We start from the raw sequence: 27,274 nt of genomic DNA on the forward strand, positions 1-27,274 counted from the left end.
GATACAGGCTGATACTGTATATATTTTAGTACCGTCAAGTAATATCCTGAAAGACGAGTGGACACTAGGCCAGACCTATTTGTTAATGACGCTCTATATCAATGTGATTAAAGGATAGCCCCACCCAGTTGTCGCTTCTTCCTTCATCAACTTTGTTCAACTTTTGATTACATTCGTGTGCAATGGTTGTGGTGTATTCAACATTCGTCCCATCACCCGTGTGAGGTAAGTTGTTCTCAATTTATATCAAACACGGTCATTGATACGTCTCAATTAATGCTTCATTGTTAATTATTTAATTACTCGCCTGCTAACACGTGATGTCTACAGTTACCTCGCTCTTTTTCCATGTTATATATATATATATATATATATATATATATATATATATATATATATATATATATATATATATATACATATATATATATATATATATATATATATATATATATATATGTATATATACATGTATTTATACATGTATATAAATATATGTATATATAATATATATAATATATATAATTATATATATATATATATAGAGAGAGAGAGAGAGAGAGAGAGAGAGAGAGAGTATACAGAAGATATTTATTCAAGCATTTTACCAACGTATTGAAATTATGAGAATAATAATGATGAGACATAATCGGGATTAAGTTTCAACTTTTTTTAAAAATGTTTTCAATTGTATTTAGAGAGTGAAATTGTAGAAGTGAGTAGTCTGTTATAGATCTCTATCACACGCTAGCCTGAAGCACAGCTCACCTATTAAAAATGTCCACAACAAAGTGATGTTTACCACCACACCGGGACGGAACTGATACCCCGTGTTAGCTATTGTGTAAGACCCGGATGTTTTTCTTTCTACCCGAGCTCAGCCCTATCGAGTTCCCAAACATTCATTTATTTACACCGCACACCACGATCTCTCGCTACATTAGAGTTTCAGTAAACACGGATAAAAATGTGGAGAAATACTAAGTGGTTAGACGTCTTTCTTTGCTTGTGTTGTAAAACAGGGGAAGGAAATCTGCACAGAACACGGCACGTTTTAGTGCGTGTGTGCTGGAAATAATTAGTCAGCCACACAGTAAGTTGTATTTTAATTTTAATGTGTGTGTGTGGAAAATTTATTAAAACATACACACATGTAAAGAGGACAGCGTTACACAGAAACCTAAGCCTACTATCAAAACTTAACGAACAGCGAAAATCTAAAAGAAATAAACAAATGCATTATTATGCTAAATCATTCATTCGATCGTTATCAGTGAGGTGAAATGGTTCACTTCTGAGTTAAAGTGTTCAAATGGGGAAAATCACAAAAACAATTAACGTTGGTATTTCTAATCCTGTAAATATTTGAAGCAACTGTGAAAGAATATTCCCAGGTAAAAATTCGTGGCATACATGCAACAATGGGGAGGGCGGGGTCTTGTTCGGGATTTTGTCGTGCTCGGTTATTTCATTTCACCCCCATGCTTCAAGTCATGGTTTGTTAAAAGTGGGTCAATTAATGTGTAACGTGTTAACACGGATACTGCAACACGGCTTTACAACACGGACATAGACACACTGCACCACACATAAACACATTCCTAAACCCTTGCTAGGTGGTTGTACACTGAGAATAGGGCTGACTCTACTCCACCTACACCGTACACCATCATGTCACTATTAAGACTGGATAAATCCTCTCGGTGGGCTACAGTGTAGCCGTGGCTGTCAGCTGTTGGATCGCCAGCCTATCTTCTACTGGCCGTCTGCTCTAACCTGATCGTTTGCTGACTTCACTAACCTGGTTTGTATGTCAGTTACTCGGGTATCACGTTCATTTAGAGCATTGTGTTACATTGTGTTACATTGTGTTACATTGTGTTACATTGTGTTACATTGTGTTACATTGTGTTACATTGTGTTACATTGTGTTACATTGTGTTACATTGTGTTACATTGTGTTACATTGTGTTACATTGTGTTACAGCTGAGATGGTTGTCTTGAGATGGTTGTCCTTAGATGGTTGTCCTTAGATGGTTGTCTTTAGATGGTTGTCCTTAGATGGTTGTCTTTAGATGGTTGTCATGACTCCAGACATTTACCAACCTGCCTGCCATATTGATCTGCTACAGATATTATCAGAGCTCGCCACTTCTCGTGTGGTGCGGCCGTAAAATTTGCTAAAGAAAACTATTTTTATCTGCGGACTGTAAAACCTTATCTTTGTTTGGTCGTGTGACGTAATATGTTGACATCAGGTAATATGTAATGGTTACAATGTGTAATGTGTTGCATGTAACATATATGTATTTATCACTTTTTGTAACTCGTGTTTGCATTTGTCATAACATGATTTTGTTTACACAATCGAGTTTTACAACTTATAAAAACGCATTAGTTCACTATAGGTCAAGTGTGAAATACAAATAATGAGCCGCCATTTTGTATATAAACTATTACTGTGTGCTAAGATATTTGAAAACTTGCATTACGTAATTTCCGCTCAAATTTTTTAAGTGAAGGTGTACATTGTTGTTGTTGTTATTGTTGTTGTTGTTGTTGTTATACAAAAATTATTATCTTAAACGTAAATATACCTGGTCTGTCTCAGGAGTTGAGAATATTGAGGACATTATGTTAGTGATTTGTTCCACTTTAATGGTTGTTATCGAGGACGTTATGTTAGTGAATATGTGTCATATGATTGCTGACTCGTCTATATGCCGTGTTGTGTCATCTGTATGTTATCTGTACAGTTTGTCATCTGTATATAACGCCATCAGTATATAGTGACATGCATGTTGTGTCACCTGTATATTGTGTAATGGGCTGGTGTGGTCAGACAGCATACACACGGGACCTGATTGTAATGGAATGGTGTGGTCAGAGGGTAGAGCGCAGCATTGCTAGCCTGTGGGCGTCGAGTTCAGATCCCGGGCTCGTCATAGAAAAGACCACACTTTCTAATCATTTGCCAATGTCACAGGTGAACTCTACTTCATCCGCTTTAAGAATCCACCAGATCTGAAAGGGTAACACACTAGGCTTCCCGTGTATCAAACGGGACAAATACGGATTCTACCCATCTTTTTAATGGCTGCAAAACGTGTCGCATTAATTATAAATTAATGGCCACTACATGTGTCAACATTACGGTTAAAACATCCGCCAGCAGCCTAAATATTTTAAACTTTACATCTGGTCTCAAAGCACGCGATAAATTATATTTCGTCATTAAAACAGGTGGCTTCGTATATAGCTAATTACACGGCAAAACAAAACCCATAGAGAATGTAGGCCTTAAGTGGGTGTGGGGGAATATCCGGGTCTTGACACCATTTGGTCAAAACATTCAGCCTCACATACGTAAATGAATGACGTAGTCCACAGAAAAATGGGAGAATTTCCTCCTAGGAGTTTCCTCGTACTATATATAGAATAATACTTTGTGGAAACGTTATTCTTTAAAGGTTTTTTGAATAGACTAGACAAACATTCGCTTAGTTTAAAAGAGGGAAGATGATGTTTTAGCTGCAGCAAGTTAGTGGTACTGTCATTATATTATATCTTTTTGCTACAGTGATATTGTAAATATAATTATCTTCTACCTTCAGTCTTTCTTCTTCTTCTTCGTTCTTAATTTTAGTGTTGGAAGATATCCCCTCTAACACAATTAAGGATACGTGTCGACTGGTTATGCGCCATTGAGGCCATTGACTCCGATTTCAGCCTGCTTTTCTTTTTGGATTTGCTTCCATATCCTTTGTCCAACCAAGAACAAACTACATGGCAGCAGTTGTTTGATTTTGTAGTTGTCTCTCTTAGAAGAGTGGCTGTCCCCAGCTAACGAGCCTCATCTACCCGAGGATTCGAACTGGAGACTATTCGGTTTAGCAACCATGAGCTTTACCGACTCGACCATACCGACTCCTTTACCTTCAGTAATATTGTCAATATATCTTTTAGCTTAAGTGAGATTGGCAGTATATCTTTTAGCTGCAGTGAGATTGGTAATATATCATTTAGCTTCAGCAAGCCAGTGGTACTGGCAATAGGTTATGTTAGCTGCAGTCTCATGTTAGCTGCAGTGTACCATCTAACTGCCCCTACACTTTAGCCTGTAGTCTACCATCTAACTGACCCTACACTGTAGCCTGTAGTCTACCATATAACTGACCCTACACTGTAGCCTGTAGTCTACCATCTAACTGACCCTACACTGTAGCCTGTAGTCTACCATCTAACTGCCCCTACACTGTAGCCTGTAGTCTACCATCTAACTGCCCCTACACTTTAGTCTACCATCTAACTGCCCCTACACTGTAGCCTGTAGTCTACCATCTAACTGCCCCATCTAGCCTGTAGTCTACCATCTAACTGCCCCTACACTGTAGCCTGTAGTCTACCATCTAACTGCCCCTACACTGTAGCCTGTAGTCTACCATCTAACTGCCCCTACACTGTAGCCTGTAGTCTACCATCTAACTGCCCCATCTAGCCTGTAGTCTACCATCTAACTGCCCCTACACTGTAGCCTGTAGTCTACCATCTAACTGCCCCTACACTGTAGCCTGTAGTCTACCATCTAACTGCCCCTACACTTTAGCCTGTAGTCTACCATCTAACTGCCCCTACACTGTAGCCTGTAGTCTACCATCTAACTGCCCCTACACTGTAGCCTGTAGTCTACCATCTAACTGCCCCATCTAGCCTGTAGTCTACCATCTAACTGCCCCTACACTTTAGCCTGTAGTCTACCATCTAACTGCCCCTACACTGTAGCCTGTAGTCTACCATCTAACTGCCCCTACACTGTAGCCTGTAGTCTACCATCTAACTGCCCCATCTAGCCTGTAGTCTACCATCTAACTGCCCCTACACTGTAGCCTGTAGTCTACCATCTAACTGCCCCTACACTGTAGCCTGTAGTCTACCATCTAACTGCCCCTACACTGTAGCCTGTAGTCTACCATCTAACTGCCCCTACACTTTAGTCTACCATCTAACTGCCCCTACACTGTAGCCTGTAGTCTACCATCTAACTGCCCCATCTAGCCTGTAGTCTACCATCTAACTGCCCCTACACTTTAGTCTACCATCTAACTGCCCCTACACTGTAGCCTGTAGTCTACCATCTAACTGCCCCTACACTGTAGCCTGTAGTCTACCATCTAACTGCCCCATCTAGCCTGTAGTCTACCATCTAACTGCCCCTACACTTCAGCCTGTAGTCTACCATCTAACTGCCCCTACACTGTAGCCTGTAGTCTACCATCTAACTGCCCCTACACTGTAGCCTGTAGTCTACCATCTAACTGCCCCATCTAGCCTGTAGTCTACCATCTAACTGCCCCTACACTGTAGCCTGTAGTCTACCATCTAACTGCCCCTACACTGTAGCCTGTAGTCTACCATCTAACTGCCCCTACACTGTAGCCTGTAGTCTACCATCTAACTGCCCCTACACTTTAGTCTACCATCTAACTGCCCCATCTAGCCTGTAGTCTACCATCTAACTGCCCCTACACTTCAGCCTGTAGTCTACCATCTAACTGCCCCTACACTTTAGTCTACCATCTAACTGCCCCTACACTGTAGCCTGTAGTCTACCATCTAACTGCCCCTACACTGTAGCCTGTAGTCTACCATCTAACTGCCCCATCTAGCCTGTAGTCTACCATCTAACTGCCCCTACACTGTAGCCTGTAGTCTACCATCTAACTGCCCCTACACTGTAGCCTGTAGTCTACCATCTAACTGCCCCTACACTGTAGCCTGTAGTCTACCATCTAACTGCCCCTACACTTTAGTCTACCATCTAACTGCCCCTACACTGTAGCCTGTAGTCTACCATCTAACTGCCCCATCTAGCCTGTAGTCTACCATCTAACTGCCCCATCTAGCCTGTAGTCTACCATCTAACTGCCCCATCTAGCCTGTAGTCTACCATCTAACTGCCCCTACACTTTAGTCTACCATCTAACTGCCCCTACACTTCAGCCTGTAGTCTACCATCTAACTGCCCCTACACTGTAGCCTGTAGTCTACCATCTAACTGCCCCTACACTGTAGCCTGTAGTCTACCATCTAACTGCCCCATCTAGCCTGTAGTCTACCATCTAACTGCCCCTACACTTTAGTCTACCATCTAACTGCCCCTACACTTCAGCCTGTAGTCTACCATCTAACTGCCCCTACACTGTAGCCTGTAGTCTACCATCTAACTGCCCCATCTAGCCTGTAGTCTACCATCTAACTGCCCCTACACTGTAGCCTGTAGTCTACCATCTAACTGCCCCTACACTGTAGCCTGTAGTCTACCATCTAACTGCCCCTACACTGTAGCCTGTAGTCTACCATCTAACTGCCCCTACACTTCAGCCTGTAGTCTACCATCTAACTGCCCCTACACTTTAGTCTACCATCTAACTGCCCCTACACTGTAGCCTGTAGTCTACCATCTAACTGCCCCTACACTGTAGCCTGTAGTCTACCATCTAACTGCCCCATCTAGCCTGTAGTCTACCATCTAACTGCCCCTACACTGTAGCCTGTAGTCTACCATCTAACTGCCCCTACACTGTAGCCTGTAGTCTACCATCTAACTGCCCCTACACTGTAGCCTGTAGTCTACCATCTAACTGCCCCTACACTTTAGTCTACCATCTAACTGCCCCTACACTGTAGCCTGTAGTCTACCATCTAACTGCCCCATCTAGCCTGTAGTCTACCATCTAACTGCCCCATCTAGCCTGTAGTCTACCATCTAACTGCCCCTACACTTTAGTCTACCATCTAACTGCCCCTACACTTCAGCCTGTAGTCTACCATCTAACTGCCCCTACACTGTAGCCTGTAGTCTACCATCTAACTGCCCCTACACTTTAGTCTACCATCTAACTGCCCCTACACTTCAGCCTGTAGTCTACCATCTAACTGCCCCTACACTGTAGCCTGTAGTCTACCATCTAACTGCCCCATCTAGCCTGTAGTCTACCATCTAACTGCCCCTACACTGTAGCCTGTAGTCTACCATCTAACTGCCCCTACACTGTAGCCTGTAGTCTACCATCTAACTGCCCCTACACTGTAGCCTGTAGTCTACCATCTAACTGCCCCTACACTTTAGCCTGTAGTCTACCATCTAACTGCCCCTACACTTCAGCCTGTAGTCTACCATCTAACTGCCCCTACACTTTAGCCTGTAGTCTACCATCTAACTGCCCCTACACTTTAGCCTGTAGTCTACCATCTAACTGCCCCTACACTTTAGTCTACCATCTAACTGCCCCTACACTTCAGCCTGTAGTCTACCATCTAACTGCCCCTACACTTTAGTCTACCATCTAACTGCCCCTACACTGTAGCCTGTAGTCTACCATCTAACTGCCCCATCTAGCCTGTAGTCTACCATCTAACTGCCCCTACACTTTAGTCTACCATCTAACTGCCCCTACACTTTAGCCTGTAGTCTACCATCTAACTGCCCCTACACTTTAGCCTGTAGTCTACCATCTAACTGCCCCTACACTTTAGCCTGTAGTCTACCATCTAACTGCCCCATCTAGCCTGTAGTCTACCATCTAACTGCCCCTACACTGTAGCCTGTAGTCTACCATCTAACTGCCCCTACACTGTAGCCTGTAGTCTACCATCTAACTGCCCCTACACTGTAGCCTGTAGTCTACCATCTAACTGCCCCTACACTGTAGCCTGTAGTCTACCATCTAACTGCCCCTACACTTCAGCCTGTAGTCTACCATCTAACTGCCCCTACACTGTAGCCTGTAGTCTACCATCTAACTGCCCCTACACTTTAGCCTGTAGTCTACCATCTAACTGCCCCTACACTTTAGCCTGTAGTCTACCATCTAACTGCCCCTACACTTTAGCCTGTAGTCTACCATCTAACTGCCCCTACACTTTAGCCTGTAGTCTACCATCTAACTGCCCCTACACTTTAGCCTGTAGTCTACCATCTAACTGCCCCTACACTTTAGTCTACCATCTAACTGCCCCTACACTTTAGCCTGTAGTCTACCAACTAACTGCCCCTACACTGTAGCCTGTAGTCTACCATCTAACTGCCCCTACACTTTAGTCTACCATCTAACTGCCCCTACACTTTAGCCTGTAGTCTACCATCTAACTGCCCCATCTAGCCTGTAGTCTACCATCTAACTGCCCCTACACTTTAGCCTGTAGTCTACCATCTAACTGCCCCTACACTGAAGCCTGTAGTCTACCATCTAACTGCCCCTACACTGTAGCCTGTAGTCTACCATCTAACTGCCCCTACACTTTAGCCTGTAGTCTACCATCTAACTGCCCCATTTAGCCTGCCGTCTACCATCTAACTGCCCCTACACTGTAGCCTGTAGTCTACCATCTAACTGCCCCATCTAGCCTGTAGTCTACCATCTAACTGCCCCTACACTTTAGCCTGTAGTCTACCATCTAACTGCCCCTACACTTTAGTCTACCATCTAACTGCCCCTACACTGTAGCCTGTAGTCTACCATCTAACTGCCCCTACACTGTAGTCTACCATCTAACTGCCCCTACACTGTAGCCTACCTCACGCAACTATTCTAATCCCTGACCGAGACGTCAGTTGACATTGGTCAGGTCAGGGACTTGGCGCGAACTTGGGTCAACTTCTGCTAATCGCCTGTATAAAAAACACCAACTGGCCTTTTTCTTAACGACACTTTGCCAGTTTTTTACACGCCTGTGTTAAAATAGTTTGATAAGGTCAATTAAAAACTAACTGGCCTTTCTCTTAACGACACTTAGCCACATTTTTTACAGTGTTAAATTTTTTTCATAATGTCAATTACCCTATAGTGAAAAATGTCACGAAATATTTTTTTCTTATCTAAGCTGTGATCGTTGTCTTCAAGAAACCGTTGGTTTAGTGGGCCACCAACCGGCAGTTTGATGCCAAATCTGGAAATACAACAAGAAGATAGTCTGGTATCAATTCTTGGAACTACTCAAATCAGCTGATTCTACAGCGGACCTATGGGAGAAATTTATAACAAATAAAATGTAAGTATTGGATTTTCTTTTCGTTATTTTTTATGTGCTTAATTTTTCTGTGTAAAAATTGGGAATATAATTATTGATTTTAGCGACTTAGTGTAATTTAATCCCTGTGATGGCTAGCTGTCTGTCGTAATGTATTCGCTTATGTGTTGGTATTGTGTAATGTGTGTAGACTCAGGCTGGTATTACATCATAGTTGTGTACATTAAAAACGTTCACGAGTACAAAATGTCCCTGTCCTCATTGAACCCGGCGATACCCCCCCCCTCTCTACTCTTCACTGAGCGGTAATCACGTGATCAATGCCTGTGGTTGCCCAGTGTAAACATGCCTGGGACGGGTTGGGTCAGGATCATTGGGTCACAGTGTCCACAGTTAACTGTTTGATGGTAGAGTGACATGGGTCAGTTGTGGGGTCAAAGGTCAGACATGGGTCACACTAGGGGGTTAGATATGGGATCAGTCATGGGGGTCACAAAAGGGGGTCACACAAGGGGTCAGACAGAGGGTCTTATTTGGTGTTAGATATAAGTTCCGATATTTATTCAGACATGGGTCCATATTAGGGGTCAAACGTGGGGTCGGCTATGAGGTCAGACCGAGGGTTAGATATGGGGTCAGAAAATGTTAGATATGGATGGAGACATGTGGTCAGATATCGGCTTAAATGGGACCTTAATGTCACACAGAATCACACGCTTCATATCAGATGGAACTAGGTATTAAAGTTTGTTCACTCACCTTGATATGATCATTCTGTTTTTAAATTCTCCTTAAATTTTTGAGGTTATCTCCCATAAAGCTACCCCCAGGGTAGTGTCCCCTGAACGTACCCATAATTCATTCTGTGGCGTCCATTGAGGTCTAGTGTTACCACTACACCAATGTTCGCGGACTTACAAATGTGTCATTCACTGAGAAAAAGTTCAAGGTCACCCAACAAAACAAAAGGCAGCCTCGACAATGGAGACACAACAAAACGAAAGCGGAAGTGACGTGCTTTATACTCATCACGTGCAAGTTGACCATGGTCCGGTCTGTTTTAATTAAAGTTGATTAAAACCTGTCACACGTTTTACTCTAATTGTAGTTGACAAGTTTAAGTTGGTGTACGTTGAAATATGGATATACAAGTCTGTGGTAAGTCTAGATGGTAGGTTGTGTGGATGGTGGGTGTGTGGATGGTAGGTTGTGTGGATGATGGGTTGATGATAGGTTGTGTCGATGGTAGGTTGTTGGTAGGTCGTGGATGGTAGACAGTCTATGGTAGATCGAGTGGATGGTAGTAGATAGTAGGTTGTGGACAGTAAGGTTATGAAATAAGCAAGTAACTAAGAAGCGTGTATGGGTAATGAGGTAGGCTAATTACCCATCGTTATGTTCGTGGAAGCGTTGTGATGGGAGGGTATATGTTGATATGCCGTCCACTGTACACACCCCATTTCAGTTTCAGGTTAACTAAGAATTTTGAGCCCAGCGATACAAATTGTAAAAAAAAAAATTTAAAAACTGAAGTAAAAAAAATTATCACTTATGAGTCACTTAGGTAAACATTATGCTGTCACGTGATACCATCAAAGACAGGTGACACAATCTCTCACCTCCTGTCGTCACGGGCAGTTCTGTCATCTTACACCCTGGGGCTGTGGGGGAAAGTTACATCAGAGTACATCGTGTCTTAAGGTGTCTGGGTATCTGGGTATCTGTGTGTGTGTGTGTCTGTATGTGTGTGTCTGTGTATTTGTGTGTCTGGGTCTGGGCATTTGAGTGTCTGTGTGTGTCTTTTATATGTGTGTCTTTGTATGTGTCCGTGTGTCTATGTGTATGTCTGTCATGGTATCTGTGTATCTGCGACTCTGGTTGTGTGCCTGTGCGTCTGTGTGTCTTGGTATCTGGGTATTTGTGTATCTATGTATCTGCGTGTCTGTGTCTTGATGTCTGTATATCTGTGTATCTGTGTGTCTGTATGTATGTTTGTTTGTGTGTCTGCGTGTCTGTGTGGGGAGCTGTGTGGTGAGAAAGGTAAGTGTATGAAAATATTTGCATGTACTTTGGCTACTCGTCAGGACGAATACTACCCTAAACCTAACTCCAGCACTAACCCAAATCCAGACCCATGCCCTAATACATGTAACCCTAATACATGTAAACCTAATACATGTAAACCTAATACATGTAAACGTAATACATGTAAACGTAATACATGTAAACCTAATACATGTAACCCTAATACATGTAAACCTAATACATGTAAACCTAATACATGTAAACCTAATACATGTAAACCTAATACATGTAAACCTAATACATGTAAACCTAATACATGTAACCCTAATACATGTAACCCTAATATATGTAAACCTAATACACGTAAACCTAATACACGTAAACCTAATACATGTAACCCTAATACATGTAAACCTAATACATGTAAACCTAATACATGTAAACCTAATACTAATCCATGCACTGAACTTATCCTTAGACAGCAAGCTTAAGCCCCATCTTAAAACGCCGCTAAAATAGAGTGTTCTGCAGGTGTTTTAAAATAACCAGCAGTGTGTAACATTTGTAAGCCTGAAAACGATGTCAAATTGTGCATTAAAATTTCTTGAATTCCTTGTTTAAACTCATCAGTCACCGTGCAAAGGCTCATCTAATCGTCCCACATTGTACGCCATCTTTTCATTAGATTCGCTCGTGTCAACGTGCCAATTACAATTTGTGCTTAATTAATTTTATATTGGATCTGGTCAGTCCGTCCACTTGTAGAACAATTCATAACGCAACCTTTGAGCTTTGTTCATGAATTTATTGTTTTCATGAAACATTTGTATGTGGTCTATACAGAGTGTTTTGGCTATTGTGACGGTAGAGTTTAGATGGGGCGTAAGGCTACTTAAAGTAACATGAATTCTGATTGGTCGCTTTTCTTTTAGTCTGCGCTTTATTTTGTTAACACAATGCATGCACAGGCCAATATAGTATGTGCTCATTGTTTCACCTTTGACACGACCTTATGGTCATCTCAACATAATGCGCTGTTTTATTTTTAGAACAGAACATGATTCAACACTGACTGCCTTACCTGTGCAGAAAAAAAGGGCTAAATTGTCTTCTATATATTTTAGTTGTTTCGTCTAAAGTTGTTTCTTTTCAATGTGTCCTACATCTACCCAAAGTTCTAAACATTTATTATAATTTTCCTTACTAGCCTACAGCCTAAGGGGATTGTTTTAATTCATGTTTTTTATAAATCAACAACTAGAATGTTTTGGCAGTAAAAAATCACCTTCAATGACACAAGGGAAACAACCATCAATTAACTTGTTATCTCCCTTAGATCTTACCTCACTGGTGACGTTATCCTGTTCATCATTTTCTTGTTAGCAAACTTTTCCGATTGACTTGTCAAAAACAAGTTCACTAACGAATTTTACAGCATGCTGTTTGTGTTAATAAGCGAATAAAACAGCGGCTGTTTTTTATATCACATCCAGACTGTCTGCAGGTGTAGATAGTTTTAGCATGCCCATACCAGTCGGCACAGACAGTTTTTTGATGTATGGTGCCATATAGGGGGACGTACAGCTTGGCTCATGTCATTTCACTGACTACTTGCCACTGAGGAGGAACTTGACAAATAGACAGACCTAGACTCTAGCTATAATAGTTTGATGTGAGGATACAAAAAGGAGATTTTTTGTTTTATGTAAAAATGTTTTTGTTTTTTAAATGTTATATCTCCTGCTTCGTAATTCGACCAAAGTTTTTATACAATGTAAAAAAAAATTCCAATTATTTTCCAATGAATATTTATAAGTTGTTTTTTTTTAAAATAATAGACAGATGTTCTTATGTTTCCGATGGAAGATTATTTAAATTGTTAATTGTATATTCATCAGTCATTAAACAAAAGTATTTTATGTCCTTCTTTAGCCCAGGCCTGACGTGTGCTGTACGCCTGCTGTACGCCTGCTGTACGCCTGCTGTACGTCTGCTGTACGCCTGCTGTACGCCTGCTGTACGCCTGCTGTACGCCTGCTGTACGCCCGCTGTACGCCTGCTGTACGCCCGCTGTACGCCCGCTGTACGCCTGCTGTACGCCTGCTGTCCGCCCGCTGTACGCCTGCTGTACGCCCGCTGTACGCCTCTGTACGCCTGCTGTACGCCTGCTGTACGCCTGCTGTACGTCTGCTGTACGCCTGCTGCACGATGTACGGTCACACAGACGCCACCTTCCAATGGGAGGACTACCTTGTGTTCAGCGTCATGCTGGCCGTGTCCTCCGTCATAGGACTCTACTTCGGCATCAAAGCCAGGCGCCAAAAGACAGCCAGCGCAGACGACATGTTGACCGGTACCAAAATAGTTTCTCACTTTTTATTTCATGCAAAGATAAATAAGTATTTTGTTTTTTATGACAACGCAAGAATCTCATTTTTATTTAATTAGATATTAAATTAGTCGTTAAAAATATATTTAAAATTTACTTTATTCAATAAGAACAAAAGAAATCAACGGGATTAAGTATAGTATAGCGATCACTCGATCAGGCGTGTGACGTCGGTGAGTTGTGTTCACGTCACGATGTTATGACGTCGGTGAGTTGTGTTCACGTCACGATGTTATGACGTCGGTGAGTTGTGTTCACGTCACGATGTTATGACGTCGGTGAGTTGTGTTCACGTCACGATGTTATGACGTCGGTGAGTTGTGTTCACGTCACGATGTTATGACGTCGGTGAGTTGTGTTCACGTCACGATGTTATGACGTCGGTGAGTTGTGTTCACGTCACGATGTTATGACGTCGGTGAGTTGTGTTCACGTCACGATGTTATGACGTCGGTGAGTTGTGTTAACGTCACGATGTTAAGACGTCGGTGAGTTGTGTTCACGTCACGATGTTATGACGTCGGTGAGTTGTGTTCACGTCACGATGTTATGACGTCGGTGAGTTGTGTTCACGTCACGATGTTATGACGTCGGTGAGTTGTGTTCACGTCACGATGTTATGACGTCGGTGAGTTGTGTTCACGTCACGATGTTATGACGTCGGTGAGTTGTGTTCACGTCACGATGTTATGACGTCGGTGAGTTGAGTTCACGTCACGATGTTATGACGTTGGTGAGTTGTGTTCACGTCACGATGTTATGACGTCGGTGAGTTGTGTTCACGTCACGATGTTATGACGTCGGTGAGTTGTGTTAACGTCACGATGTTAAGACGTCGGTGAGTTGTGTTCACGTCACGATGTTATGACGTCGGTGAGTTGTGTTCACGTCACGATGTTATGACGTCGGTGAGTTGTGTTCACGTCACGATGTTATGACGTCGGTGAGTTGTGTTCACGTCACGATGTTATGACGTCGGTGAGTTGTGTTCACGTCACGATGTTATGACGTCGGTGAGTTGTGTTCACGTCACGATGTTATGACGTCGGTGAGTTGTGTTCACGTCACGATGTTATGACGTCGGTGAGTTGTGTTCACGTCACGATGTTATGACGTCGGTGAGTTGTGTTCATGATGTAGTCACACCTGAGAAGTGATCACAGACGTTGGCAAGAGTTGGTTACAGTTCAGATCGTAAGCTAGTGATTGGGTTCTAGTGGAAAAGATGTACTCACTTGGGTCATCCAATTAATTAAGAAATAGAAAGAATAAAGAGGGTACTAATTGTTTGAAGTTGTACCTGACCGTTATATTTGTACCTGACCGTTATATTTGTACCTGACCGTTATATTTGTACCTGACCGTGTATCTGTACCTGACTTATATTTGTACCTGACCGTTATATTTGTACCTGACCGTGTATCTGTACCTGACCGTTATATTTGTACCTGACCATTGAACTTGTACTTGATCATTGAAGATGTACCTGACTGTTGTATTTGTACCTGACCGTTATATTTGTACCTGACCGTGTATCTGCACCTGACCGTTATATTTGTACCTGACCATTGAACTTGTACTTGATCATTGAAGATGTACCTGACTGTTGTATTTGTACCTAAACGTTATATTTGTACCTCACCGTGTATCTGTACCTGACCATGTATTTGTACCTGACCCTCCCCCACCCAGGGAGCGGCAAACTTCCCGTGCTGCCCGTGGCCATGTCCTTGAGTGCCAGCTTCACCAGTGCCACCACCATCCTGGGGATCCCGACAGAGGTGTACACCCGTGGGGGTGAGCAGTGGCTCTGGTGCATCGGGCTCGTCCCCTGCTTCATCGTAGTCGCCTACTTCATCCTGCCCGTCTTCTACAACCTGCGACTCACCAACGCCTATGAGGTCAGTCTGACATTTGTGCACGTCCCCTGGTCTTGATTTATCTACGTTAGATTGATATTGTAACAGTGTGTGTGTTGAATCTCAATGTGTAATGTGTACATAATTTTAATTCATTGCTTTTTCTTTTTTGAAAGACATTAATATAATAATAGAATAGAATCGCTTTAGTTAAAGGGCAGCAACAATGAATATTTATTAAATGATTTTAAAAACAATGTTGCTTCCCTTTAATTAGTATGTGCATGTAAAATTACACCAGGTGTTGGCTTTATGAGTTGAGGTGTTGTTATTGTGTGTCTAAGTGTTATTCTGATTTTGTTATTGTCTAGGTGTTGTATAGTTAGGATACGTTAGGCTTAGTATTTACGAAAGCGTAATCGAAGATTATCGATATGATTTTTTCCTTTCTAAATTAGAATGAAACTAATTAATATTTACTTTAAATCATCGTAGAATATTTAAATTTACACTAACCACTAAAGAATAAATAAAACGTTTTTTTTTTTCAGTATCTGGAGCTGAGGTACAACCGTCTGCTCCGTGCCGCTGGGTCTCTGCTGTTTTCTGTGATCATTGTAAGTCTAGTTGTTGTTGTAGTAGTTTTTGTTGTAAGTCTAGGTGTTGTTGTAAATCTAGTTGTTGTTGTTGTTGTTGTTGTCAGTCTAGTTGTTGTTATAAGTCTAGATGCTGATGTTTTTGTTATTGTTATTGTTGCTGTTGTTGTTGTAAGTTTAGCTATTGTTGGAAGTATTGCTGTTGTAATAGGGCTGGTAAGTAGGTCACCAACCAGTTCTACGGCTTAATAAAACCTGTATGAGCCATAGAACTGGTTGGTGACCTACTTACCAGCCCTATTGTAGGTGTTGTCTTAAGTCTAGTTGTTATTGTAAGTCGTGGTGGTATTATTGTAAGTGCTGTATGTCTCTTACACCACACCTTAGACCAACCTATACTACCAAGAAACTAAACTACCTTTACTGGCTATATTGCACCAGATAACACATTACACTTAATATAATTGACATAAAACTTGACGGAAAAAATAGAAATTATTTTAAAATCACGCAAAAAATGAAATAGTTAATTACTTTTATCATGAATAATGTAACGACGATCTAAGTAATAAACATTAATTTCTTACAGTTGATCTACATAGCGGGCTTTATGTAACAACGATCTAATTAATTAACTTTTTACCAAAGTTGGTCTACATAGCGGGCTTTATGTAACAACGATCTAATTAATTAACTTTTTACCAAAGTTGGTCTACATAGCGGGCTTTATGTAACAACGATCTAATTAATTAACTTTTAATTATCTACAGTTGATCTATATATAAGCCTTTATGTAACAACGATCTAATTAATTAACTTTTTACCAAAGTTGGTCTACATATCGGCCTTTATGTAACAACGATCTAATTAATTAACTTTTTACCCAAGTTGGTCTACATAGCGGGCTTTATGTAACAACGATCTAATTAATTAACTTTTTACCCAAGTTGGTCTACATAGCGGGCTTTATGTAACAACGATCTAATTAATTAATTTTCCCACAGTTGATCTACATAGCGGGCTTTATGTAACAACGATCTAATTAATTAAAATTTTCAACAGTTGATCTACATAGCGGGCTTTATGTAACAACGATCTAATTAATTAACTTTTTACCCAAGTTGGTCTACATAGCGGGCTTTATGTAACAACGATCTAATTAATTAACTTTTTACCCAAGTTGGTCTACATAGCGGGCTTTATGTAACAACGATCTAATTAATTAATTTTCCCACAGTTGATCTACATGGCGGCAGTGATGTATGCACCAGCCGTAGCTCTCAGTCAAGGTAATAAAAAAAAAATTATGTCTGTCTATAGCCAGCAGGCATAGCGCCATTTTGAATTTCTCGACATGTTTACGACCACTGTCAAAGTTTAAAATTTGGTCGGACAGATGTAGAACATTACATAAAAAAAAAAATTTTAAAACATCAAGTATACCGACCTCAAGCTGAAGGCAACCTAATTGTTATGAGTTAAGGTTCGAAAAAGTGTTTCAATTTTAAAATAACTTGAATAATCACAACAAAAACACATTTGTTTTTCTTTTTATCCTTACTTTTTTTCTGCTATAAACCACCCTTCAATTATTATACTTTCAACGCATCATTATTATGTTTTTCGTTAAAGTTTTTTTTTTTTTTAATTTTAATAAAGGAGTTAACAGAATTTACGAAAAGAGAACAAACGAAAACAGAATAAGCGAAAACAGATTATACTAAAACAGAATAAACATTTGCATCAACAGTGGTTGAAACAATACTTACTTTCACCGGATGAAAGATTAAATAACAGCTTTACTTATATAAGTGCTTGTTGTTGTTTTCTTGCTACAAATGGTGGTGTTGTGTATGTGTGGTGTGATGTGGTGGTGCTACTGTTAGTGTGGTTTTGTTGTGCTGTTTAGATAAGCTGAATGATTTTAAAGTGTGGCGGGTATAAGTTTGGCACACAGTAAATCAAACTGCCACCCACCTGCCCCTCCACATAAAGAAAAATAACTCATTGTTTTCATATCTGCATATTGAAACTTAAAACTGATTTAACCCCATTATGTTGTTTTTATTTTCAGTGACTGGTCTTTCAAGAGAAATATCTATACTAGCCATGGGACTCATATGTACATTTTATACAGCTATTGTAAGTAGAATCTAGATGTACATTGGTCTAATATGCACATTTTCTACAGCTATTGTACGTAGAGAATAGATATATTATCTCATATGCACATTTTATACAGCTATTGTAAGTAGAGAATAGATCTACTTTGTGGTAAACACTAAACACGTACCTAAAACTGGCCACCAGTTTCTGGAATTTAGGCTGTTAGTACATGTGTTACTGGTCAGTTGTCCTGGCATGTCACAAAGTTTGTGGCTGATGCTGATTTACAACCCATTGGCTTCAAGTGACAGATCCCGCGCCTACTAGTTAGAAAACATATGTTTAGTCTACTCGATGTTTACAAACATTGCTAGATGTTAATTAGAACAGTCAATTATTTGTTCTGTACATAAAGCAGTAAAAAATAAAATATTTGTGTCCACAGGGCGGCATACGTGCCGTGGTGTGGACCGACGCCTTTCAGTTGGTGGTGGTGTGGGCGGGGCTACTGGCGGTCTTGTTCAAGGGGGCAGAGGATGCCGGGGGGTGGACACGGGTCTGGGAGATTTCACGACAAGGATCTCGTCTGCCCAAGTTCGAGTGAGTAGAAAAATTTGATAAAAATTTGATAAAATAAATCTGATCAAAGGATCTCGTATGCCCTAATTTGAGTGAGTCTAAAAAAATTGATAAAAATTTGATAAAATAAATCTGATCAAAGGATACCGTCTGCCCAAGTTCGAGTGAGTAGAAAAATTTGATACAAATTTGATAAAAAGAAATCTGATCTGGACTTTTCCTGTATCGAAATCTGGACAATCCTCAGAGATGTAACTTGTCCTTTTCCTGACACTTTTCTCCATTTATTTCCTTGCTTTCTATTTTAAAAGACAAACTTTAAAATATTACCAATCTACATGTCGTCCAAAAATGACGCTACAATTATTGATCTGATTCCACTGTTCTAATACTGTTCTAATACTGTTCTAATGCTGTTCTAATGCTGTTCTAATACTGTTCTAATACTGTTCTAACACTGTTCTAACACTGTTCTAACACTGTTCTAATACTGTTCTAATACTGTTCTAATACTGTTCTAATACTGTTCTAATACTGTTCTAATACTGTTCTAATAATGTTCTAATACTGTTCTAATAATGTTCTAATAATGTTCTAATACTGTTCTAATACTGTTCTAATACTGTTCTAATACTGTTCTAATACTGTTCTAATACTGTTCTAATACTGTTCTAATACTGTTCTAATACTGTTCTAATACTGTTCTAATACTGTTCTAATACTGTTCTAATAATGTTCTAATACTGTTCTAATACTGTTCTAATACTGTTCTAATACTGTTCTAATACTGTTCTAATACTGTTCTAATACTGTTCTAATACTGTTCTAATACTGTTCTAATAATGCTCTAATACTGTTCTAATACTGTTCTAATACTGTTCTAATAATGTTCTAATACTGTTCTAATAATGTTCTAATAATGTTCTAATAATGTTCTAATACTGTTCTAATAATGTTCTAATACTGTTCTAATACTGTTCTAATAATGTTCTAATACTGTTCTGATACTGTTCTAATACTGTTCTAATACTGTTCTAATACTGTTCTAATACTGTTCTAATACTGTTCTAATACTGTTCTAATACTGTTTTAATAATGTTCTAATACTGTTCTAATACTGTTCTAATACTGTTCTAATACTGTTCTAATACTGTTCTAATAATGTTCTAATACTGTTCTAATACTGTTCTAATACTGTTATACTGTTCTAATACTGTTCTAATACTGTTCTAATACTGTTCTAATACTGTTCTAATGTTCTAATACTGTTCTAATACTGTTGTAATACTGTTCTAATACTGTTCTAATAATGTTCTAATACTGTTCTAATACTGTTCTAATACTCTTCTAATACTGTTCTAATACTGTTCTAATAATGTTCTAATACTGTTCTGATACTGTTCTAATACTGTTCTAATACTGTTCTAATACCCACGTTACAGCATGGACCCCAACCCTTTCATCCGTCACACATTTTGGACTCTGTTGATAGGCGGCGGTACCAACATGATGACAGTCTATGGAGCCAATCAGGCAAATCTACAGAGATATGCCAGTGTACGGACACTCAGAGAAGCCAAACTGTAAGTTCGGAAATTCTTTGAGTTTTTTTTCTTTCACACTTATACTAAATTATTCTTCTCATCTACACATAAGTAGAATAGTTGATTTCCCTTACTTAAAGATCTATCGATTGTCCGTTGAACTTCCGTATTTCCTCTTGCACACCAGCGCTCTGATCCTCAACCTGCCCATGTGGATATTTTACCTGACCATCCTGTGCCTGCTGGGTCTAGTCATGTACGCTTACTACTTGACCTGTGACCCTCTCAGCTTCTCTCACCTCAAGCGTGACCAGGTGAGTACAGGCACACACAACTACAACGTCACATGATAGACATGGTCAACTGTGTCACCTAGGTACATTGTTTTATATCATCGTCATCTTTTCCCGTTCGTGCCCGTGTCACATGGGGCAGTTGAAGTTGAGTTTATATATTTTAATGGCATACAGGGGATGTGGTCAACCCCATGCCCAGCCGCCGTTGGTAATGGTCAGGTACCCATCCTACAGGCTGACGCCCGGAATCCGAACATGGTAAACTCGAATGTTTACCCACATAAACAAATGTTTACCCTGGTCCCACATAAACAAATGTTTACCCTGGTCCCACATAAACAAATGTTTACCCTGGTCCCACATAAACAAATGTTTACCCTGGTCCCACATAAACAAATGTTTACCCTGGTCCCACATAAACAAATGTTTACCCTCGTCCCACATAAACAAATGTTTACCCTGGTCCCACATAAACAAATGTTTACCCTGGTCCCACATAAACAAATGATTATCCTGGTCCCACATAAACAAATGTTTACCCTTGTCCCACATAAACAAATGTTTACCCTGGTCCCACATAAACAAATGTTTACCCTGGTCCCACATAAACAAATGTTTACCCTCGTCCCACATAAACAAATGTTTACCCTGGTCCCACATAAACAAATGTTTACCGTGGTCCCACATAAACAAATGTTCACCCTGGTCCCACATAAACAAATGTTTACCCTTGTCCCACATAAACAAATGTTTACCCTGGTCCCACATAAACAAATGTTTACCCTCGTCCCACATAAACAAATGTTTACCCTGGTCCCACATAAACAAATGTTTACCGTGGTCCCACATAAATAAATGTTTACCCTTGTCCCACATCAACAAAATATGTTTACCCTGGTCCCACATAAAAAAATGTTTACCCTTGTCCCACATCAACAAAATATGTTTACCCTGGTCCCACATAAAAAAATGTTTACCCTGGTCCCACATAAACAAATGTTTACCCTGGTCCCACATAAACAAATGTTTACCCTGGTCCCACATCAACAAATGTTTACCCTGGTCCCACATCAACAAATGTTTACCCTGGTCCCACATCAACAAATGTTTACCCTGGTCCCACATCAACAAATGTTTACCCTGGTCCCACATCAACAAATGTTTACCCTGGTCCCACATAAACAAATGTTTACCCTGGTCCCACATAAACAAATGTTTACCCTGGTCCCACATAAACAAATGTTTACCCAGGTCCCACATAAGCAAATGTTTACCCTGGTCCCACAAATGTTTACCCTGGTCCCACAAATGTTTACCCTGGTCCCACAAATGTTTACCCTGGTCCCACATAAACAAATGTTTACCCTGGTCCCACAAATGTTTACCTTCCCCAGCTGGTGCCGATGTTTGTGCTAGAAACCATGGGAGTGTACCCTGGCCTACCTGGCCTGTTTGTTGCCACAGTCTTCAGCGCCTCCATCAGGTACCTCAATCAACAATCTTTACTTTATTTTAGTTTTAGCCAATTTTAGTTTAATAAACAAATTTTAAAATTTAAATTATGTTGGACAAGTAGACCATTTAATTATGTTAAATATTTGTTTCCGTAATTCATTATTTGTGTTTCCTATGACCCCCCCCCCCCCCCCACAGCACTGTGTCCTCTGGGGTGAACTCTCTAGCAGCCGTCACCCTTGAGGATCTCTTCAAGCCTTGCTACAAGAGAGCCAGGAACGAAAAACCTTCAAAAAGAATCGCTACCATAGCAACCATTTGCCTCAGTAAGTTGTGGAAATGACGTCAGTACTGTTTGAGACACGTCATGCCGTTAGTAGTGTCTGAAACTTCGCATTGCTTCATGTATCATCGATGAGGTGAAATAGCAGAGATGATATTTTATTGATGAGGTGAAATAACAGAGATGATTATATTTTATTGATGAGGTGAAATAACAGAGATGATTATATTTTATTGATGAGGTGAAATAACAGAGATGATTATATTTTATTGATGAGGTGAAATAACAGAGATGATTATATTTTATTGATGAGGTGAAATAACAGAGATTTTTTCCAGCAATTTTCTTTGGTCTCCTCACAATTCTACTGACCTACGGAGCTGAGCTGTTGGGTAAAACGGCCCTCACAATATCGTTCGGTGTATTCGGTATGGTGGGAGGACCGCTGCTAGGCCTGATCATGAATGGAATCTTCATTCCTTTTATCAACAGCTGGGTAAATTGTTTGCGCTAATCTAATTATTTCTAAGTAAATTTCATAACAAAATCTGAAAAAGCTAATAAAATAAATTGTGCTTTTAAAAGAAGCTTTTAAATCAATTGTAATAACTCATTAGCTCTAGATCTATGTATTAGTGCCAAAAATAGCCCCATCCAAAATACCTTATGTTGATAGTATACTACTATGAACAAAAGGCAGACATAAGCCTTGATAATGAACTATCATTTGTAGCTTTAAAAGTTTAATGTTCATCTAACTTCAAGATATACAATGTTAATTTCTGCATTTTGTATTCAAAGAAGAAAAAATATTAGTAAAACAATGTAAACAGTCCACATCACTAGTTCTTCTAGTTTCATGTCGAACGTGTGCAATTAATTCCTCCACAGGGCGCGGGCGCCGGCCTCATCACGAGTCTAGTTGCTTGCCTCTATGTGGGCATCGACCCCGTGCTATACCCACCCCCCAGCAATGATCTGCCACTGAGATCTGATGGCTGCCCCTATGACAACTCCAGTCTCGTTAGAATACTGGATGAGTGGAACACATCCACTACAGCATCATCTTTCACATCAACTACAGCAGCATCTCTAAATGTGTCGTCTGCCACTGTAACCACAACGTATGTAGAATTTTTAGTTTATTTTGTTTTAAACATGGAAAACATAATAATATTTAATTCTTCAAAATACACAATAAACGTTCGAATCATTTTAAAAAATTGATCCTATATTCTTATTTTAATAGTATGGGCGCCTTTTTATCGAGGTTTTGGAATTCACAATCGTTGATTTTTGTTGCTTTATTTGTTGTTGTTGTTTTGTTTTTGTTTTTTGTTTTTTTGTTGTTTTTTTTTTTTGTTTTTTTTTTTGTTTTTTTTTTTTGCATCAAAGCTTAATAAATGTTTTTAAAAAATGAGTCCAATCCAATTATTCTCCAGTGCAAGCAGCGATCACCTTTATTTATCCTACATTCATTACTCAACGCTTGCATTGATTGTGTCAGCAGTGGTTGGTGTCATAGTCTCACTTCTGACATGTAAGTTGTTTACAGTTATAATCATAGTTTAATTTCTTACCTGTAAGTTGTTTATAGTTGTAATCATAGTCTCACTTCTGACATGTAAGTTGTTTACAGTTGTAATCTTAGTCTCACTTCTTACATGTCAGTTGTTTATACTTGTAATCTTAGTCTCACTTCTTACCTGTAAGTTGTTTATAGTTGTAATCATAGTCTCACTTCTGACATGTAAGTTGATGTAGTATTTGGCAAACAAATTGGCTTAGAAAGTTATGAGCTAAACGTTTGTAACATGTTAACCTGGTAAATGCATACATCTTACCCAGCCAACATGACGTAAATGTTCAAAAAATCAGAATTCATGTTGTTGTTTTTTTTCTTGAAGGCTGTAACAAAGGTAAAGAAATAGATCCAAGAACTTACCTGAACTATTCGTGGTGCTGTCCAAAGAAGGTACATTTTTATAGACAAGTTTCTTTGTTATTTACAAACTAAATTTAACCAGGTATGGAGTGGTGGGGTCTGCCCCAGGTCAAATAATTTAGCTGAATCATGTATATACCTATGTAAATATATACATATGTATTTGCATTTACACAGAGGCGTAGCGAGGGGGGGGGCGGAAGGGCGGACCGCACCGGGTGACAACATTTAGGGGGGTGACACCAAGGCAAAAAATAGCAAAATATATAGAGAAAAACTTGAGGGGGTGGGGGTGCAAATCGAAAGTTCGAGGGGGGTGTAAATCAAAAGTTTAAGGGGAGGGGTGCAAATCGAAAATTTGAAAGTTTGTCCCCGGGAAGGGTCGCTACGCCTCTGGGGGTGACACCATTAAGTGCCGCACCGGGTGACACCCGACCTCGCTACGCCACTGTATGTACATATGTATAAATATATATATATATACAATTTTCATAAATATATGTAGCCTATATATAGAGATAGAGAAAGAGAGAGGGGCATTTATATTAATATTTATGCATTTTTATTTTTTTTTAATCTTGTATTTAATAATTTGTTCCCCAGAAATGCTCCTCGTATAACATCCACCATTTTGATGATGCTAACGGACATAAGCGTAACAACAATCTAGTCCATAAAGAAGTCCTTCGTGAGCAAGATTCCATCTCTCGAAATGGCACTGTCACAACCTTATCATCCTACTATACCTACTCAAATACTACATTTAATGAGCAATGATTTCAAAGAGCAGTCTTAAGGACCTTTGTCACTGACCAACTTGATGATCAGAGTTTGTTTTTACTTTCTCGTATATACGAAGTATAGAGAAAGTATTGAAATCGTGCAAAAAAAAATCGAGATTTTTACAAATCTCGACGTTTTACACCTCACTGATACGGAAAAACATAATTTTGCAATCTTGTCCGTATGTCTGTGAGTCTGTGTGTGTGTCTGTGTGTGTGTGTGTGTGTGTGTGTAAACACGATAACTTGAGTACCGTTACAGCTAGGTTGATGAAATTTCATATATAAGTATTTTATCAAAATCGTAGATCCGTATCAACTTTTGAGCGATTTCCGATAATCGGAAGTGGTACTTTTTCTACTTTGAATTTTTCAAAAGCCTATAACTTGAGTACTATTTCAGATAGATAAATGAAACTTGATATGTAAGTAAAAGATCTAATTCTCTACCTTCTGTCAAATTTTGAGTAATTTCCGTTGACCGGAAGTACTTATTTACGCTATTTCCGATTTCTCAAAAAACGCATGTAAATTTATCAAGTACTAATAATATTGCGCACTATTATGCACATCTTTATTTAGCGTTCTCTAGGTGTGCATTTCTTTTTTCTACGAGATTATATTCTATTTTTAAAAATTTGAGTATTTAAAATGGATTAAAAATCATGTCTAGAAGTCTATATCCCGAGTTGCCATCCCCCCGTAGTGTTATATTAGAATATTCGAGAAAGTTTAGGGGAGATCACTCCCGGTTTATTTAAAAATGTGCTTTTGTTTGTTTGTGCATTGAAGGCAATCTAAATTTTTAGATTCCAAGTATTTACAAATGTACAAATTAGTGTTAGACCTATGTTTTTTACAGATTATTGTAATATTTTTATATTTGTTACCAATTTTTAAATACATTCATGTTACTTTTATAAAAATTCCTGTAAGTATTTATAAATGTTTCTATTTTGTTTTATTTAAAATAATGTAAAATATATGATTTTCCATTATTCTAAATCGGACACGACATGTTATAATGTGTTTAAATCAGACGCGACATGTTATAATGTGTTTAAATCAGACGCGACATGTTATAATGTGTTTGAATCAGACGCGACATGTTATAATGTGTTTGAATCCCATTCTGTGATCAACAATCTTTGTTATAAACATATTGTTGCTGAGGAAATGAGTTTTTTTCTGACTGACCTATTAAATAATTGCTGAATTGACTTCATGTTTTCTATTGATTGATTATATGTGATTATGTAGAGGTAACCTACTTGGCTCCAGAATAAACAGCTGTGTTTAAATTGCTAATGTTTTGTCTAGAAATACATTTACTGGAATTTCACATACATACAATACAAGAGATATTAATAATAAGCTGAGGTTTGATTATTTGTAACACATTTTTATATGATTTTAACTTTGTATTACAAATAAAAAAAAATAACCACATATACGATAATGCATAAAACTGATATTTTCAACCAATTATAAATTTCTTTTAAAAATAATAAAAACCTTTCAAATGCACTTAAATGTTAAAAATAAAACAAACTTTCTTTCTTTAGTAAAAATATTGCTCGCTATAATAGTTACGACATTGCCCTACTATAAAAACATCCCTGCCATATTTCACAAGCCCTACTCCGGTATAAAAACATCCGTCAATGCACCTCACTTGATTTTGGAAAAATATCGATGTTTTAAGAAAAATTCAACAGTAGGCTGAGGTGTGACGTCATGTTATGGGGGGTCTGGCTTTTTGTGACGACGTGTGACGGAGGGGAGGGGGGAGGTAAAAATCGTCCAAAAAAGCGTGACGTCATTTATGGATGACCCCCTACCTATATACTATTTTACAGCTCTACACATATTGCAGATTCTCTCCAGTATCCAATCAGACAAACAAAAAACAAACAAAAAAAAAACAAATAAATATTCAAACATGTAAACCAACTTGAGTTTTAGTAGTATAGAGATGATTTGTTTTGTAAATGTGTACTATCTTGGTTTTCTATTAAAAATCCGAAGGCCTTACAAGCACACGTTAAGAAAAAGCAAAAACTTACAAAAGCGTGAACAAAATTTTAAGTCTAAGTCTACTTCTGCTTACGTTTTATTTGAATGTTACAGAAATGTTACGGCTGGAACTTAACATTTGTTTTTCTTATCATAGTTCCAGTAGATGGCGTTGTACTTGGACCTTGCTGCGCAGTTGGCAAAGTCAAGGTCACACTTGCAGGATTTCTGTCCACAGAAGGTGTTAGAAGGTGCTGCGTTAGAATAAATTGAGAAATTTGTTATCCTTATTTTATAGAATAAAGATGGAACTTGTAAGTTAATTAATTTGTTAGACGATTTCTAAAATCGTAATATTTGTTATGTGA

General features: G+C 39.1%; 1 protein-coding gene across 1 annotated transcript; it reads left to right on the top strand.

Moving 5' to 3' along the window:
• Positions 1 to 935: 935 nt before the first annotated feature.
• Positions 936 to 24,948, top strand: LOC131928726 (sodium-coupled monocarboxylate transporter 1). Its single transcript, XM_059284819.1, has 17 exons — positions 936 to 1,093; positions 8,885 to 9,052; positions 12,989 to 13,409; positions 15,138 to 15,346; positions 15,856 to 15,921; positions 17,138 to 17,189; positions 17,975 to 18,042; positions 18,452 to 18,606; positions 20,028 to 20,168; positions 20,317 to 20,443; positions 21,820 to 21,908; positions 22,079 to 22,206; positions 22,502 to 22,659; positions 23,055 to 23,287; positions 23,606 to 23,703; positions 24,071 to 24,138; positions 24,712 to 24,948. Exons 3-17 carry the CDS (start codon positions 13,265 to 13,267, stop codon positions 24,883 to 24,885), a joined length of 1,911 nt encoding a protein of 636 aa, XP_059140802.1. The 5' UTR covers positions 936 to 1,093; positions 8,885 to 9,052; positions 12,989 to 13,264; the 3' UTR covers positions 24,886 to 24,948.
• The last annotated feature ends 2,326 nt before the right edge of the window (positions 24,949 to 27,274 follow it).

This window comes from Physella acuta, unplaced genomic scaffold (assembly GCF_028476545.2).
Source record: "Physella acuta isolate Inbredline_101_S28 unplaced genomic scaffold, ASM2847654v3 ptg000091l, whole genome shotgun sequence".
Lineage (NCBI taxonomy): Eukaryota > Metazoa > Mollusca > Gastropoda > Physidae > Physella > Physella acuta.